Genomic DNA, 16,134 nt, shown 5'->3' with positions numbered 1-16,134 from the left:
CAGCTATTTGGCCACAAAATTCTTCTTAAAAAATTATTTGCGAACTCAGAAAAAATATCCAACTCTGCCCACACAGTGAACTTAGAGACTACCACTAGTTCACCAACATCCCTCACAATAGACAAGGAACAGGCACTACAGATATTGGAAGAACTGGAAGCGGAATCAGAAACTGGATATACCTCCCATATGAATCCAAGAAAGATACTCAAAAAGAGAATCACCTTCTCTCCCTCAATGAACATCTGTCCAGATGTTAAAATCTTCACTGAAATTGTATCAAGAGAGATGGACCAACTCTTCCTCACCAGACCCATGCAGGGTAACAGCACTAACCTCACCCCAGAGGAAAGAAAAGCCCTAGCGGACATAAGGGACTGGGATGATGTGATTATTAAACAGGCAGATAAAGGTGGAAACATTGTGCTCTGGCTCAAGGACCTTTACCTAAGGGAGGCCCTCCGACAACTTTTGGACAAAACATGTTACCAACAACTTCTGTTTAACCCCACTGATAACTATAGTATCATATACAACAGAACTATAGATCAGGCATTCAAATCTGGTACAATAACCAAGAGTGAATATACCTTTCTTACAGTGGAACATCCTAAAGTGCCTAGCTTCTATATGCTACCCAAGGTTCACAAGAACCTGGAAAAAAAACCCTGGAAGACATATTGATAGGGGGCCTCTCTGAACAAGCCAGCATTTTTTGTGACCATCATCTGAGACACCATATACTATCGTTAACATCATATGTACAGGACAACAGTGACATTCTCAGATGTCTAAACGATGTGATGCTAGGCAAAAAACAATATCTAGTGACCCTGGATGTTGAATCACTATATACCATCATCTATCATGACCAAGGTTTGGCAGCAATTAAATACTTCTTGGAGTCAGAAGGGAAAAGTGAATTCAATGAACTCCTACTAACACTCTTGAAATTCATTTTGAAGAAAAATCATTTCACTTTCAATGAAAGATTTTATCTCCAGATCCGAGGGACAGCGATGGGCACGACGTGTGGGCCCACATATGCCAACCTGTTCCTCGGATGGTGGAAGAGAGAGTCTATCTTCACGGAGGCCAACGAAGGGTATACCAGTCAAATAACCACTTGGCTTAGGTATATCGATGATATCCTTATGATTTGGCACGGACCTAAAACGGATCTCTTAAAATTCATCTCATTACTCAAAAAGAATGATCTCAACCTGAAACTTACATTCAACATCAGCCAGGATGAGGCAACCTTCTTAGACCTACATCCACAGAAACAGCCTCCTCCACAGAAAAAGTTTGCACTTCCCCTCAACAATCAAGAATCTCCCCAAGGGGGAATTTCTAAGACTGAGGGGGAACTGCTCCAACAGAGACACATTCAATATCAAAAGCAATGAACTCATGACACGTCTGTGTGAGAGGGGATACAGCAGGAGAGCAGTCAAAAGGGCCAGATCCCAAGCACTTCAAACCGAACAGAGAAGACCTAATTTTTCCTAAAAAAAGATCCACTACTGATACACCAGCATTGAGGTATGTTACAGAGTTCTGCAAGGAGTGGAAAGAACTTCAAAACATCATCAGCAATCACTGGCATATCTTAAAGAATGACATAGATCTTCAGAGGCTACTACCGGAGAAACCAGCATTTAGCTGGAGAAGATCTAAGAACTTAGGAGACACCTTGGTCCAAAGCCACTACATAGGAACTTCCAGGAACAAGACCCAGCTTAGAGGTACATATACATGCAGGAACTGCAAGGCATGTTCACTTATATAAAAAACTGAGAGGATTACCAACAGGTATGGGAAAACGTACACCATTCAACATTTCATCAGCTGCAATACAGTTGGTGTAATTTACTGCCTAACATGTCCATGTGAACTTAGATATGTGGGCATGACAACCAGGGCTCTTAAGAACAGACTACTGGAACACGCAGGACATATAAGAACTGCCAAAGCTGATCTCACTAAATTCAAGAAATTAACCTCAGTGGCCCTCACCACCCATGACGGAAACCCAAAAGATCTCAGAGCCTTTGGACTGGAACAAGTTCATTTAGGCATCAGAGGAGGCAATCTCAAGCAAGAACTCTTAAAGAAAGAAAGCAAATGGATCTTTGAGCTAAACACAGTGGTCCCCAATGGCCTAAATGAATATACTAACTATAACTCCTTTTTGTAAATTAGATTAGCATCTAATCCCTCTTTCACGCATTAAACACTTCTGTGCAGAAAATCTTCTTTTCTCTTTTATATTAGTTCTTCAATGCTTAAAATGAACTAACCTACTCATTCCATTCTATTTACTTCCACTACTTAGTGCCTCATTGTGTTCTCTACATAACTAACCTCTTTCATATTTTATATTTTTCACACGTTCCAGCATGACCTATTTTCACTCCTACACAAACTGAGTTTATTGTTAATAATTTTTTATAATTTTCTCCCTTTTCCTTCACTTCCAGACATTCAACTGAATGGTACCATTCACCACCACATCAGACTCCCCCGTTCACCATATATTGTTAACCAACTCTATATTTTCACCTTCCAAACTTGTAATTTCCACAAACCTCACTATATCTCCTCATCACTAATCCTATTACCACACATTACCTATTAACGCCATTTTCTCGCCTCATGTTTATTTTACAAAACGTACTAATCTTACATTAATATATTATTATACCCACTCCACTCAGTCCCCCCTATCTTTAACTCCCTGTCACAAATGATTCTTTCAGCATTATCCTGTCTTATAATGCAATCCGGTCAATAATGGCCAAAACCTTCCATTATCTTGTCAGACTGGTTTAGTGTTTTATTAACACATTGATGATAGACAACATTAATTATATACATCATTTTCACAATGTATGCATAGATACATCCATCCTTAAAATAAACTCTGTGTGTGCACATACTGTACCATGCAATTTTCCTTCATTACCATATTACAATATACTCTCAAGTGTGTATATATACCACACAATCATCCTTCATTACCCTTTTTAAAAAACTTTTTTATATACATAACCTTTTCCATACTTGCAATTTAGTCTTATGTGCTCATTAGCTATCTTACAAACATTATCGAACTTCTAAATATTTCCCCCATACAGCTATCACCAAGAAATCTGCCCCAATTCTCAAAACTAACCTATCATTTTCTCACTAAATCCTCCCCGATATCTCCTCGAATATGCGAATCTCGTTTTCACATACACACCATTCAATTCATACGTAACAACCAATTTACAAAGCCATTCCAATTACACGCTGTGTCTAGAAAATTGGCAAGCAAACCTTTTAATTCATCATAATGACCTGTAATATTTGAATTATTGTACATAGGGAATATAATCTTTCTTTACACAACATTTTATTTGAATTTATATAACAAATGTGAGTGATGCTGGCATATTTAGTGGATATTTTTAACATTTAACACATTTCTTTGTTGTATAGCACCACAGATCAATTTCTCCCCTTCTACGTACAGTAGTAATAGGGCATGTTAAGTCATATAAAACCAATTAGACAAAAAACATATGATAATTATTGCAATAAAGGCATAGAAAAATACACATACTTACAAACCTGCCTACAGATATGAAATTCTGGAATTACTGTGGCATGTACTGTTCTGCTAATTTTTTCTAAACGGCTGAGTACTTGTTGCTCACTAACTTGTTACAATGTGATTCACACATTAGCTTCAGGCTTCTATCAAGACTTAGGGACAGATGTATCAAGCTTCAAAAGTGATAAAATGGAGAGATAAACAGCCAGCCAATCAGCTCCTAACCGTTATGTTACAGGCTGGCAGTGGCATGCGTGGGGTGAGGCAGGTGAGGCAGAGCCTTTCCTGTCATACTAAAGTATATGCTGGCATTTTGAATTCCTAAAGTATGTAAAAAATACAAAGAATATATATTAAAAAAATCTTATTTTTATTATTCTAATCATTTTTATAGTCAAAACTCTGGAGTAAAAAGTCTATGGCAGGTGAGGCAGTGCCTCACCTGGCTACCTTTTCTGCACATCTCTTATCAAAACTCATCGAATCTCCAGCAGTGTATACTGCTGCACATGTGTATAATGCCGGCATGTACCCCATGGCTCATATACTGTGTGCAAATCTGGATCTGGCACTTGTCAGGGACTCCTTAGCTATTTACCTCACCGCACGTCCCTGCAGGCTGGGTTTGAAAAAATGACAGGTACATCTGGATCCTTGATAAAAGCACTACAGTGATTACCCAGGTCTGCATCTCTGTAGGGGCCTGAGATACAGACATGCACGCATTCACCATATGGTGCCAATACATTGCTGAAATGGCCACACTCCCACAATGCTGTAGTCATCCCCCCCCCCTCCTTGGCTCATGCCGCTTCTATGTATATGTAAGTGAGATAAAAGTGTGTAGGGTGTGTAGGGTGAGGGTTAAGCCATGTCCCTTTCTGTACAGCACCAACAGATTACACCTGAATGACAGGGCATGGCAGTGCTGGGAGGTAGGATGTTTAGAAGGTTGCAGAAGTTTTAAAACTAGACATGGGGGGGATACCGAAACAAACTATGGATTAGAATAGTGCGAAATAGGTAAGCAACAGAATCGAGGGTGGAGAACGGAGATCGGAGAGAAAAACTAGATATAGTAAGAAAGCAGTAGCACATAGTTGCCTACCCTCCTGCATTCTGCAGGGGACTCCCTGAAAAAGCAGCAATCTCCCTCTCTCCCTCATTATCCCTCAGCAATCTCCCTCATTTCACCTAGCCCACATTACACTGTTACATTTTTGGGAAAAAAAGGGATGAGAGACAGATACAGTTACATTGAATCATCAGCACCATTTCCCAGCACTTTACCAAGTATAGTAGCTCTTACTAACTGCTTTGGGCTCATCTACATTTGGATATAAGTCATTTTACAAGATCCTCTCAGTGATGGCAGTACACCCCCACGCTTCTAGGTGCCACGTTCACAATATCTTTTCACAATCTCTCGATATATGAAACTAGACACGGCCTATGGGTGGAGCATGACACACACCCTCAACGGGGGCACGCTGCTAAATTCTACTACCAACTATAATCTCCCTGAAACTAGTTTTCAAAAGTAGGCAAGTATGCAGTAGCACAACAAGATCCTAAACAAACCTTAAAAGGGGGAAAAGTGATTATGATATAATTGGGAAAACAAAAACATGGTGCAAGGAGTCACATGATTGGGCTATAAACATGGAAGAATATACCCTTTTCTGAAAAGACAGGAAAAAAATAATGGGGCGTTGGCATGCTTGTTATGCAAAAACAAATTTGAAACAACGTTGGAAGGAAATGAACTCGAGGATAGCGGAAGACTATACCCAGGCTGTGTGAGTAAAGAAAACGGAACTTAACAAATAATCAAAAAAACTTTTAATAGGGGTATGTTACAGACCACCTAACATTAATGAAGAAGATGAGGCACTGCTTTTATACCAAATAAAAAAAAATCAGCAGATAAGGGTCAGGTATTAATTAGGGGGGATTTTAACTTTTCAGAAATTGACTGGACAAATGAGACCAGTATGTCAGCTAAAAGCAGCAGTTTCCTAAACTTATTTTACCCTATGACTGCCAACATCTCAGTGAGATGTTCAACTTATCTGGCAAAGTTGCCAGCATGGCTCACATTTGTTATACAAATTAAAATAAATAATGTGTTAAACAATATATATATTTCCAATATAAAAAGGTAAACATTAAAGGTCATTATGATGAATAAAACATTTTTCTTGACAATTTTCATACCTATTTGATCAAATTCACTCAAAGGCATAAAGATCAGTTTATTACACAATCTGTTGAAACACTAGGGCATTATTGGATCTAGCATTAACAAATAATATAGATTTAGTACCAAATATACCAAATAAGTAATAGAACCTCTGGGAAACAGTGACCACAACATGGTCTCACTGGAAATCAATTTTTGTAAACAACAACATTCAGGACTGTCTAAACTACAAAATTTTAGGAAAGTGAACTTTAAATTATTCAGGGAATCTTTAAAGAAAATTGAGTGGAAATCAATGTCCAGCCAGTCTTTTCAAAATATTCAGCAGCCGCATCCCGCCCTGCTGCCCGGCAAAATACTGCTACAAGCTCCCAGCCACCACCTCTGCTCCGACGGACCTCGCTGCCCGCTACTACCAGCTGCCCACCCCACAAACCATCGCGGGTGCTAAAAAGCATCCGCAATGTGCCACTGATGGTTCCGATTGCAAGACATCTGTTGTCCCGCTGGTGTGACCACAGGATCTGCTGTGCACGGGACCGCGCATCGGACCTATTGGCATGTCACACACAGCCGATTTGGTCCGATTTCTTGGCCCGATCCTTCAGAATCAGCCAAAATTGGACCAAATCAGCTCAGTGTATGGGGCCTTTAGTTTTTAAGTGTTTCCAGGCTTGTTTGTGTCCATGCTGCTGCTCTGCATTCCTGGCTGATTATTCACCTATAGTAGTTCCACTTCCTGGTTGTGACCTAATTGCTGCTGCGACCAGTAGCCAATCCCCAGCTACCTTGAGGGATATAAGGATTCACTTTAGAATAGCTCAGGGCCTTGAACAGCTTGTCCTTTCCTAAGAGTTTCACAGAGACTGATTCCAAGGCTCCTGGGTACTTGCTACATTGTACCTTATCCTGCTGCTTCCTTTCAAGCTTTTACAAACCATTGGCTTCCAGGCTGATACTGTATATCCTAGTTACCCAAGTTCCTGCCTCCAACGCCCTCCACTGGACCACCACGGTCACAGCCGGGAACACACAGAACCCCAGATCCTGTCACAAAGCAATCTAAATAAATTAGAAGAGTAGACAAAAAAGTGGAAAATTATGGATAAATGCAAGGCTATGCATCTTGGGGACATAACCAGTATGCTAGGTATAACCTAAACAAGGTGCTATTGGGTAAACCAGAACTGGAAAAGGATCTAGAAGTCCAAAATGACAACAAACTGGAGTGTAGTGCTCAGTGTCAAATAGCAACAAATAGGCCAACACGATACTAGCATGTATAAGAAGGGGTATGGAGACTAGAGACTCAAATGTTATTATGCCTCTTTACAAAGCATTGTTTAGACAGCATCTAGAATATGGAGTACAAGTCTGGGCCCCAAACTACAGTATAAAAAAAGACATTGTAGAACTGGAAAAAGTCCAAAGAGGAGCAACAAAGCTAATAAAGGGGTTGGAGAAATTAAGCTATGAAGAAAGATTAGACAAATTGGAACTGTTTACTCTAGAAAAGAGATGTTTAAGGGGAAATACAGATGGGGCCAGGCTCTTCTTTGCTGGCGAATCGCCAGAACGTCACTGCTGGTGATCCGCCAGCAGCCCGGCTTGCTATCTGACTGAGACGCACGTGCGTCTCACGCGCACGTGCGTCTTAGTGTCCATGCACCGGGGCGACGGGACCCTGTCCGTCTCCGCTTCAGGGAGATGGACAGGGTTAGGGGGGGGGGTGCGGGGAGGCGGTGGGGACCCCGGGTGACCACCGACAAGCAGGCGGGGACCCGGGGGAAGCCGTCGGAAGGGGACGTGTGCGCATCTCGTGCGCGTCCCCTTTCGCAAATACAGATGGCGGGGGGTGGCGGGGATGGCGGATCCCCTGCAAAGAAGAGCCCGGCTCCATCTGTATGTTAAACATGAACAAAAATATCAGGGGCCAATATAAGGAACTGTGAGGCAACCTTTTTGCTTTAAGGCTTGCCTTTAGACTAGAGGAGAGAAGATTTTGTACCCTTATAAGAAAAAACTTTTATGATCGGGGGAGTTAAATTGTGGATCTCTCTTCCTGGAGAGGTGGTGTCGGCAGACACAATAAATACATTAAAAAAAAGGTTGGACAAACATCTATTGGGTAAAAACATTCAGGGGTACAAATAACAATAATAACCTTTCTATAATTAAATCAGGTTACACAGTTTATATAAAGGGATGTAGCAAATAGATCATTCACTCTTACCAAAGGTTGCACTCAATTGGATGCACGCTTTTATCCAGCCTTAACTACTATGTGGCCACATGCCCCACAGCACCCGGGCCACCAGGAGTCTCTGGCCTTGGCTACAGAATGCATTCTGTAGCATAGCTCTCACTAGCAATGTCCTCCATCTTCCTGCATGTACAGATGATGGATGATGATGAATGAGCGAGATTGTGCATACACACTGAGCGATATTTAATTTTTAGCATTTTGACCAGTTGGAATTAGCAAAGCCCAACTTATTTATTTACAGTTTCTTATATAGGGCAGCAGATTCCATTGCGCTTTACAATTGTAAACAGAGATAAAACAAACTGGATAATAACAGACAGACTTGGAGGTAAGAGGGCCCTGCTGCAAGCTTACAATCTATAGGGATATAGGAGGGAAACACAAGGACAGGCACCAGTAATAGCATAGCTTGTAGGTCCAGAAGGGAAGCTATATAATACATAAGTGCCTCAGAGGGTTATGCGTATGGAACTTAAATATGATAGGTTTGCCTGAAGAGGTGCATGTCTTTTGGTTGCAAGTCTTTATTCAGCCTTAACTACTATATAACTATGTGGCCACACACCTTACAGCACCCAGATCATCAGTCTCAGTAGCCTTGACTACAGAATTTATTCTGTAGCATACAGTAGCTCTCACTAGCAATGTCCTCCCACTTCCTGCAGGTACAGAAATTATTGTTGCATTTCCAGGGCTAAATCACACATTTATTAACTTAAAAAAAAATAATAATATAGATAAATAATTTGTTAGTACATGTGTGTTTCAGCCCCTGGAACTGAGATCGATTTTAATCCATTTGAAATAGATGAAAGAATAACAATAATAACAAAAAATCAACATTTAGCAAAAAAAAAAACGAACCATAATCGGTAATCATTTCAAACCTTCATCCTACCTACAAACTTTGACCAACGGGGAATCTGGACATACTGAAGAAGTGGTCATGGCCAAAGATGGAGGGGCATTTTTTAGTAATGTGTCATCATTTGGGGAGGGGGGGCAGCGCTCCCCAAGCAGCAGGGCAGCCCCCCCCCCCCCACCCTGAACTTTACTACAATAGAAAACTGCCACTGCAGTCATTCACAATGCTTGGGGGCCTCTCAGCACAGGACCAGGCCACTCAGCAAGCAAAGCGCCTTTCAGCAATGTGCTTGCAATTCAATTGCCATTCAACATGCGCACTGTGGGTGCTGCACGTGCACAGTAGTGAAAATTGTCTGATAGTGATTTTCGCACATCTGTGAGGCATACGGATTAGATTAGCGCCATTAGTATTGGAAGTGGAAATACTAAGCTTGGGTTTTTTTTAAAGTCCAGATTTTCTAACAAGTGAGGCAGAGCATTGATGTCTGCCAATGATAAACCACATCTCAAACTCACAGAATACAAGGGAATTCACTGTCCTCCACTTGTATACAGGTGTGTTTTTAAAATTCAAATACAGAAATGTATTATGTATCTGTGTTTTAGGGGATCATGTTCTTCTATGGTGTATGCAATCATATTTGTTAGCCGTGTTTCAGTTGAGAAGAGCCAAGCACACATGACACTGGAAGCTTGGGCAAACATCTCAACGGGATGCAGTTAAAATCCCGGCGGTCGGGATCCCGGCGTTCAGAATCCCGACGCCGGAATCCCGACCGCCGAAATGCCGACACATTCTCCCTCCTGGGGTGTCCACGACACCCCTGGAGGGAGAATAAATTAGTGTGCCGAGCGTAGCGAGGCACCGGGCCCGCTGCGTGGCGAGCGCAGCGAGCCCGCAAGGGGGTGCGATCCACGTCCCCCCCTTGTCGGCATTTCGGCTGTCGGGATTCCGGCGACGGGATTCTGAACGCCGGGATCCCAACCGCCGGGATTCAATACTGAATCCATCTCAACTGCACAACTTCCTACCCCTATCACCAGCATAGGACAATAAATGCATAAACACACTGTACCTGAAGCAAAACATACAAAAGGTAGCAGGGTACTTGTTTCCTAGCACGGCCACAATCGGGATCAGTCGCGGACCTTATTTAGTGCACTATAAGGGCCGCGATTAACACCGACGGACGCGATGCTCTTGAATTCATTAATCGCAGGCATTGTGTACCGAGCTTCAATTACTGCGACGCAACCGACGCGATAATTGAAGTATTGAACGAAATTGGTGGCATTAGAAGCAATCGGTCCCATCGGGTGCACTGTTTAACTGTATTCAATCCCCCCGACGCGATCGACGCGATTTCTTCATTGAACAAGCACCCATTTCATGATGTGACATGGGTGCTTACAATGAGATACCCCTATAACGTTGTTTGACACCCACACTTTGCACTCACACTTTCCACAAACCACTTATCTTAATGAATGACACATTCTAAAAATTCTACTGTTGTTTCATTGTTCAAGAACCCATTTCATGATGTGAGATGGGTGCTTACAATGAAATACCCCCATATCAATAATATGACACCCACACTTTGCACCCCTACGTTGCCCGTACCACTGTTCCTAACGAACTCCTAACGAACTGCACATTCTAAAAATTCTACAATTTTAAACTGTATACATTACACATAATTAATTACTGTACTACATAACAATAAATCAGACGACACATGTAAATAAATTTAATGGTTTTTATTGAAAATACGATGATTTTTAGCCCTTCTCAGGCCATTTCTTATTTTTTTAGGTGTTTTTTCAACTTTTTTTTATTTTTATTTTTTAAAATAAAATAAATAGCAACAGAGGGAGGGGGGACGGGGGAGACCCAAACAAAGGATCATCAATGTTCTTAGCCCTTCTCAGGCCATTTCCTATTTTTTTAGGTGTTTTTTCAGGATTCAGTATTGAATCCCGGCGGTCGGGATCCCGGCGTTCAGAATCCCGACGCCGGAATCCCGACAGCCGAAATGCCGACAAGGGGGGGACGTGGATCGCCCCCCCCCTTGCGGGCTCGCTGCGCTCGCCACGCAGCGGGCCCGGTGCCTCGCTACGCTCGGCACACTAATTTATTCTCCCTCCAGGGGTGTCGTGGACACCCCAGGAGGGAGAAAGTGTCGGCATTTCGGCGGTCGGGATTCCGGCGTCGGGATTCTGAACGCCGGGATCCCGACCGCCGGGATTGTAACTGCATCCCTTTTTTCAACTTTAAAAAAAGAAAAATTGTTTTGTTTTTTAAATAAAATAAATAGCAACAGAGGGAGGGGGGACGGGGGAGACCCAAACAAAGGATCATCAATGTTCTTAGCCCTTCTCAGGCCATTTCTTATTTTTTTAGGTGTTTTTTCAACTTAAAAAAAAAAAAAAATCTTTTTTTTTTTAAATACAATAAATAGCAACAGAGGGAGGGGGGACGGGGGAGACCCAAACAAAGGATCATCAATGTTCTTAGCCCTTCTCAGGCCATTTCTTATTTTTTTAGGTGTTTTTTCAACTTTTTTTTTTTTTTTTAAATACAATAAATAGCAACAGAGGCAGGGGGGACGGGGACGGGGACGGGGACGGGGAGACCCAAACAAAGGATCATCTTTTTTATGGCAATTTATTGCCCAAACTTTTTTTTTTTTACATTTTTTTAATAAAATATACAGCACGGATGGGGCCGGGGGATTCGAACAGTGGATCATCACTTTCAGAGGAAGTTGATCAATCAATACAAGAAGAATAGATGCCTGACTATCACAACCAGGCAAATTGAAATGAGGCATGGGAAGATAACGGCACGCTAGAATACCGTGCCCACTAATGCAAACAATCACATGAGTACGGAAGAAAACACAAATATGCGGAACAGTGGTTAGTGAAGGAGCAAAACAAGTACGGTTATCGCAAACTTCAGGAAGACCGCACTGCAACGTTCACAAACCGAAATTGCAGTACATGACCGATACAGTTCATTATGGAGCAAACAGAAAGGAACAGAAACAAGAACATTGCTGCCAAATAATAAATTAAACATCAAATCAGCCAAATTAAAACTAATAATGAAAATAACGCTCTTCATCTGGGGTGGGGGTCTGCACAGTTCTCAAAGCAGATAACAGAGTCCCAGACAAAGACAAGGGATCAGTGGCAGGTGGCATAGGGGGTCCCGGCGCGTAATAAGGGGCAGGCGGAGGAGCAACCGGCGCACTGAACATTGGGGGGTGATGTGGGTGCTGGGGTGGTGGCCCTAGTTGCACTGCGTGTGTGCTACATGACGGTAGCTTGCACTCACCACACAAGTGATCCTCTGATGCACGCAACATACTGTCATATAGCAAACGCTTAAAGTGGTGGTATGTGGTTCGGTTCCACTTCCGCATTTCTGTGCAAACATGGTTCGCTAACATTTGGTATTCATCGGGGGGATTTGTCAGTGCTTCCTCCTTATAGTGGCAGCAATGCTCTTGGCCAGTAGCAGCAGCTGTCTCCTCCTGCGCCTCCTGGGGGGAGCTGATGAGGTGCTCGCCACCGCAGGAGCCGCCACCTCCGACACCGACTCAGCCTGCTGTGTTGACTCAGAGGGAATTACCTAGAATAAAAAGAAACGGAAAAAATATGTTAAAACATTACATTTCACTTTCAGTTACATGCCAATCATATTTCAACACAATACTTACTACGTCCGTACTCTCCTGTGCACTGGATGAAGAGCCTTCATCCGTAGGAGTTCCCTCTGTTCCTGTCCTTCCCTGTTCCTCCACAATGAACAGAATCCGGTCATAATACCACAACTTCGGCTGGTAAACGTTGGCAGGATCGGTTCCCGAAGCTTGCGACTCCCGGAACCGATTATGCTCCTTCACCAGCACTGTCCGCATATTAGTGAACTTCTTCCGGACCCATGTGACATCTGCATTAGGGACACGTCTCCTGGCGTAGGCCGAGATCTTCCCAAATGCCTCATTCCGCTTCGCCTGATTGTGAAAGTCGATATGGTCCTTCTTCCACAGGCATCTATTCTCCTTGTAGAGATCAATCAACTTCCTCATCAGATGTCTATCGACACTGCGCTTCATTCTGAAAAAATAAATAAAAAAATGAAGAATTTCCTGCTAAACACAATGCACTGTAGTGTAATTCATTATTGTGCAACCCAAGTTCACTAATATTTACCTCAGAGATTGGGTTAAGAAATGTATTAACGAGTTCGAATATTTCCCAGACTGTGTCAACAACTGAAATAGAATACGGAAAAAAAGCAAGGCATAAATCTTACACGCTACTTTCATATTACATAATAAGTGCAATATGCACCACATTTCAATACATGCTAACACAAGCACGGATATATATGTGTCACCCACTATCCACGCCATCCCGAAGCGTGGCAAGCGCAGCGCGCCCCGCGAGGGGCGGCGGTACGCGTCCTACGACCTTTTCATACCCCTACTATCCACGTCAGCGTGGAGTTGAGAATATAAAGTGTGGCGAGCGCAGCAAGCCACCGAGCCCGAAGCGTCGCGAGCGCACGCGGATACCTGTGAAGCCCGCGAGGGTACGCGGATACCTGTGAAGGTATCCGCGTCCCCTCGCGGGGCGCGCTGCGCTCGCCACGCTTCAGGTGCGGTGGCTCGCTGCGCTCGCCACACTTTAAATTCTCAACTCCGCGCCGACGTGGATAGTGGGGGTATGAAAAGGTCATAGGACGCGTACTGCCGCCCCTCGCGGGGCTCGCTGCACTTGCCACGCTTCGGGTTCACATGCAATGGGCGCTGTAATAGGACACAAGTTACACAAAGTCTACTCCAACTTTTTTGCTTTCCAAAAAAAAACAGCTTGCACATTAATACTAACAGGATACATCATGCTGCCTGCAGCACCATTGCAATAACAACCACATGACACATGACACCTCAAACAGCTATATCTATATATCTGTACCAAGATAACTTTACAGTGTATTCAGCCTGTATTATCATCACAAATGACAGGCTATTCTGCATGTATTACAACACATAGTACATAATTTCCATGCATATGATCCTCTCTATACATCAACACTTTTTACACCCATGTGCATTATTCATATCACCCTAAATCCTGCACCACATCACCCCCTTCACATGATCACTGTCTGGATCTATACCCCTGAAAATAGACATGATCCACACACTTTAGTACCTATACCACACCCTGCATTTCATCACTTCTATACATAATCACAATCCCCACATATGTACTTGTTCTCCCCACTCCCCCCTGTGCCCCCCCACCCCCCCCCTCCCTCAACATTAATACTTGTACAGCACCCTGCATAACAGGGCCCCTGCACATACTAAAAACTAGCCATATATATATATATATATATATATATATCATTGCCCCCCAAACCCTTTGGGCTCGGCGGGTTTGCTGTAATCAGCACACTACATATTATCAAATCCATGCCAACATGAACATCGCCCCTTGCCACGCCTCAATAATGGCGTGGATAGTGGCGGTGTGCGACTACAATCCATTCATCCATCCAAAATCATTCTGCAGAGACAGTAAAGACAAGTTTTTGAAATCAGTTTTAAAATTTTACTGAAAAATTAAAAAAATCAAGAATAAAGGCATTTCATTTAAAAATAAACAAATAACAATAAGAATAATGGGGCAATTTTAAATATGATGGGGGAATTGTTCAATATTCAGTCTTTTGGCAATAAAGTCAACGCATGTAATACACGTCCAAAGGGGTCATCGCGTGCAAGGCTCTTCCGCCACATAAACTCCTCCAAATAGCTCTGCAGCATATGTCTGGCAGTCCCCCGGTGGCGTTTGTTTCGCCACTTGCACGCCCCCCACATGCGCTCTATATTTTGGGTATGAACCCCTGTTTTAGGGTCAACAAAGTTGTACCTATGATTGACCCGGGCATGGTCATATCCTGCTGCTTGTAGCTGGGCCGTACTATAGGCCCTCCAACAGTCTGTATAAACAGTAGACCCAGGCTCAACAAACTGTACAATAGCCCCCATAAGGGTGTTGGCGTCCCGAGTGTCCACTTTCTTTGCGAAACACTGTCCTGTTTTGCAACAAATACCGCCAAACACCCATTGCTGGGGTAACACCCGGCCCACATTAGCCTGCCACTTTTTCAAATAGAGTCTCATCGACCTCGACGATCTTGCCGGGACCTCCAATCTGGCGCTGCGGCTGCGCCACGAGGTCGAGCAGGCAGGCCTCCAGCATGTACTTATTATATAGTACGGCCGTTTTCTTGGACAAGCCCAGGTGCCTCCCACAGTAATCCACACTGGTCATTTCCTCGACCCAGGAAAAGATAAACCGGACCAGGGTCACAAACGGCAAGCGGCAGCCAGGAAAGAACATCGCCGCTCGGAGACTCCTCTTCAGGCGGCAGTCCCTGACATTGCAGCACCACATGGTCTCCTTGAGGTTCAGCCGCATGGGATGGCCATTCCCACACGTAGCCTCCGCTGGCAGCAGATGGTGGCGCTGGAGAAATGCCACAGCCTCCTCCTCAGTTGCAGGCAGGGTGAAGAAATTCGCCTCAGCCATATCGGAGGACAGCAATTCCACCAGACAGCAATCCACACCACAGCAATCCACAGCAATCCACAGCACAGGACTCAGGATAAGCAGGGTATCAGGATCAGCACAGCAATCCACAGCACAGGATTCAGGAACAGTAGCAATCCACAGCACAAAGCACAGGATCAGCAGAAATAGTATTTAAAGCACGGGATCAATTCGGAAGATTTCACCAGCAAAGGATCAATCAGCCAAAATTATCACCAGCAACTAAACACACGTCTTACTCCAACCAAGACAAAACCCACAAGAAGCTCAGGGACAAACTGTCAGAAGGGGCCGGATTTGGAAGGGGCCGCTTATGATAGTAAATATTGACAGTGATGAGATGATATCATGCTGTAACTGTGCAGATTACATAGGGCAGATTTCATGTTTACATAGAAACACACATTAAAACATATGTTTCTAGGAAGAATTGATAAGAGGCAGGACTACAAGGGTTAATTGGGCCTATTAGAGATGGGCCTACAAAGCGGGAAAAACATAGGGGGCATGGGCCTGATTAAAATCGCGTCCATCGCGACCATCGGTTGCATTAGAGGT

The 16,134-nt window shown here is 43.4% G+C and overlaps 2 protein-coding genes across 2 annotated transcripts in view; both read right to left on the bottom strand.

The window, feature by feature from the left end:
• LOC146026016 (sodium- and chloride-dependent GABA transporter 3) overlaps positions 1 to 16,134 on the bottom strand; it is a 176,249-nt gene that overhangs the window by 134,793 nt on the left and 25,322 nt on the right. The window lies entirely within an intron of this gene.
• Positions 11,758 to 15,555, bottom strand: LOC146026889 (uncharacterized). Its single transcript, XM_083157941.1, has 4 exons — positions 15,127 to 15,555; positions 13,162 to 13,223; positions 12,666 to 13,065; positions 11,758 to 12,577 (listed from the first exon to the last, which is right to left on the bottom strand). The coding sequence occupies exons 1-4, from the start codon at positions 15,553 to 15,555 to the stop codon at positions 12,419 to 12,421; spliced, it is 1,050 nt and encodes a 349-aa protein (XP_083014067.1). The 3' UTR covers positions 11,758 to 12,418.

The sequence above is a fragment of the Crinia signifera genome, chromosome 8 (genome assembly GCF_055691185.1).
Source record: "Crinia signifera chromosome 8, ASM5569118v1, whole genome shotgun sequence".
NCBI classification, from domain to species: domain Eukaryota; kingdom Metazoa; phylum Chordata; class Amphibia; order Anura; family Myobatrachidae; genus Crinia; species Crinia signifera.
The sequence above is the reverse complement of the archived record's forward strand: the minus strand, read 5'-3'. Positions and strand labels throughout refer to the sequence as shown.

Coding starts and splice junctions, on each gene's coding strand:
- LOC146026889 (XM_083157941.1), bottom strand. CDS start 15,555: ATGGCTGAGGCGAATTTCTTCACCCTGCCTGCAACTGAGGAGGAGGCT. Junction 13,224..15,126: donor ATGAGACTCTATTTGAAAAA/GTGGCAGGCTAA, acceptor ATTCTATTTCAG/TTGTTGACACAGTCTGGGAA. Junction 13,066..13,161: donor TTCTTAACCCAATCTCTGAG/GTAAATATTAGT, acceptor TTATTTTTTCAG/AATGAAGCGCAGTGTCGATA.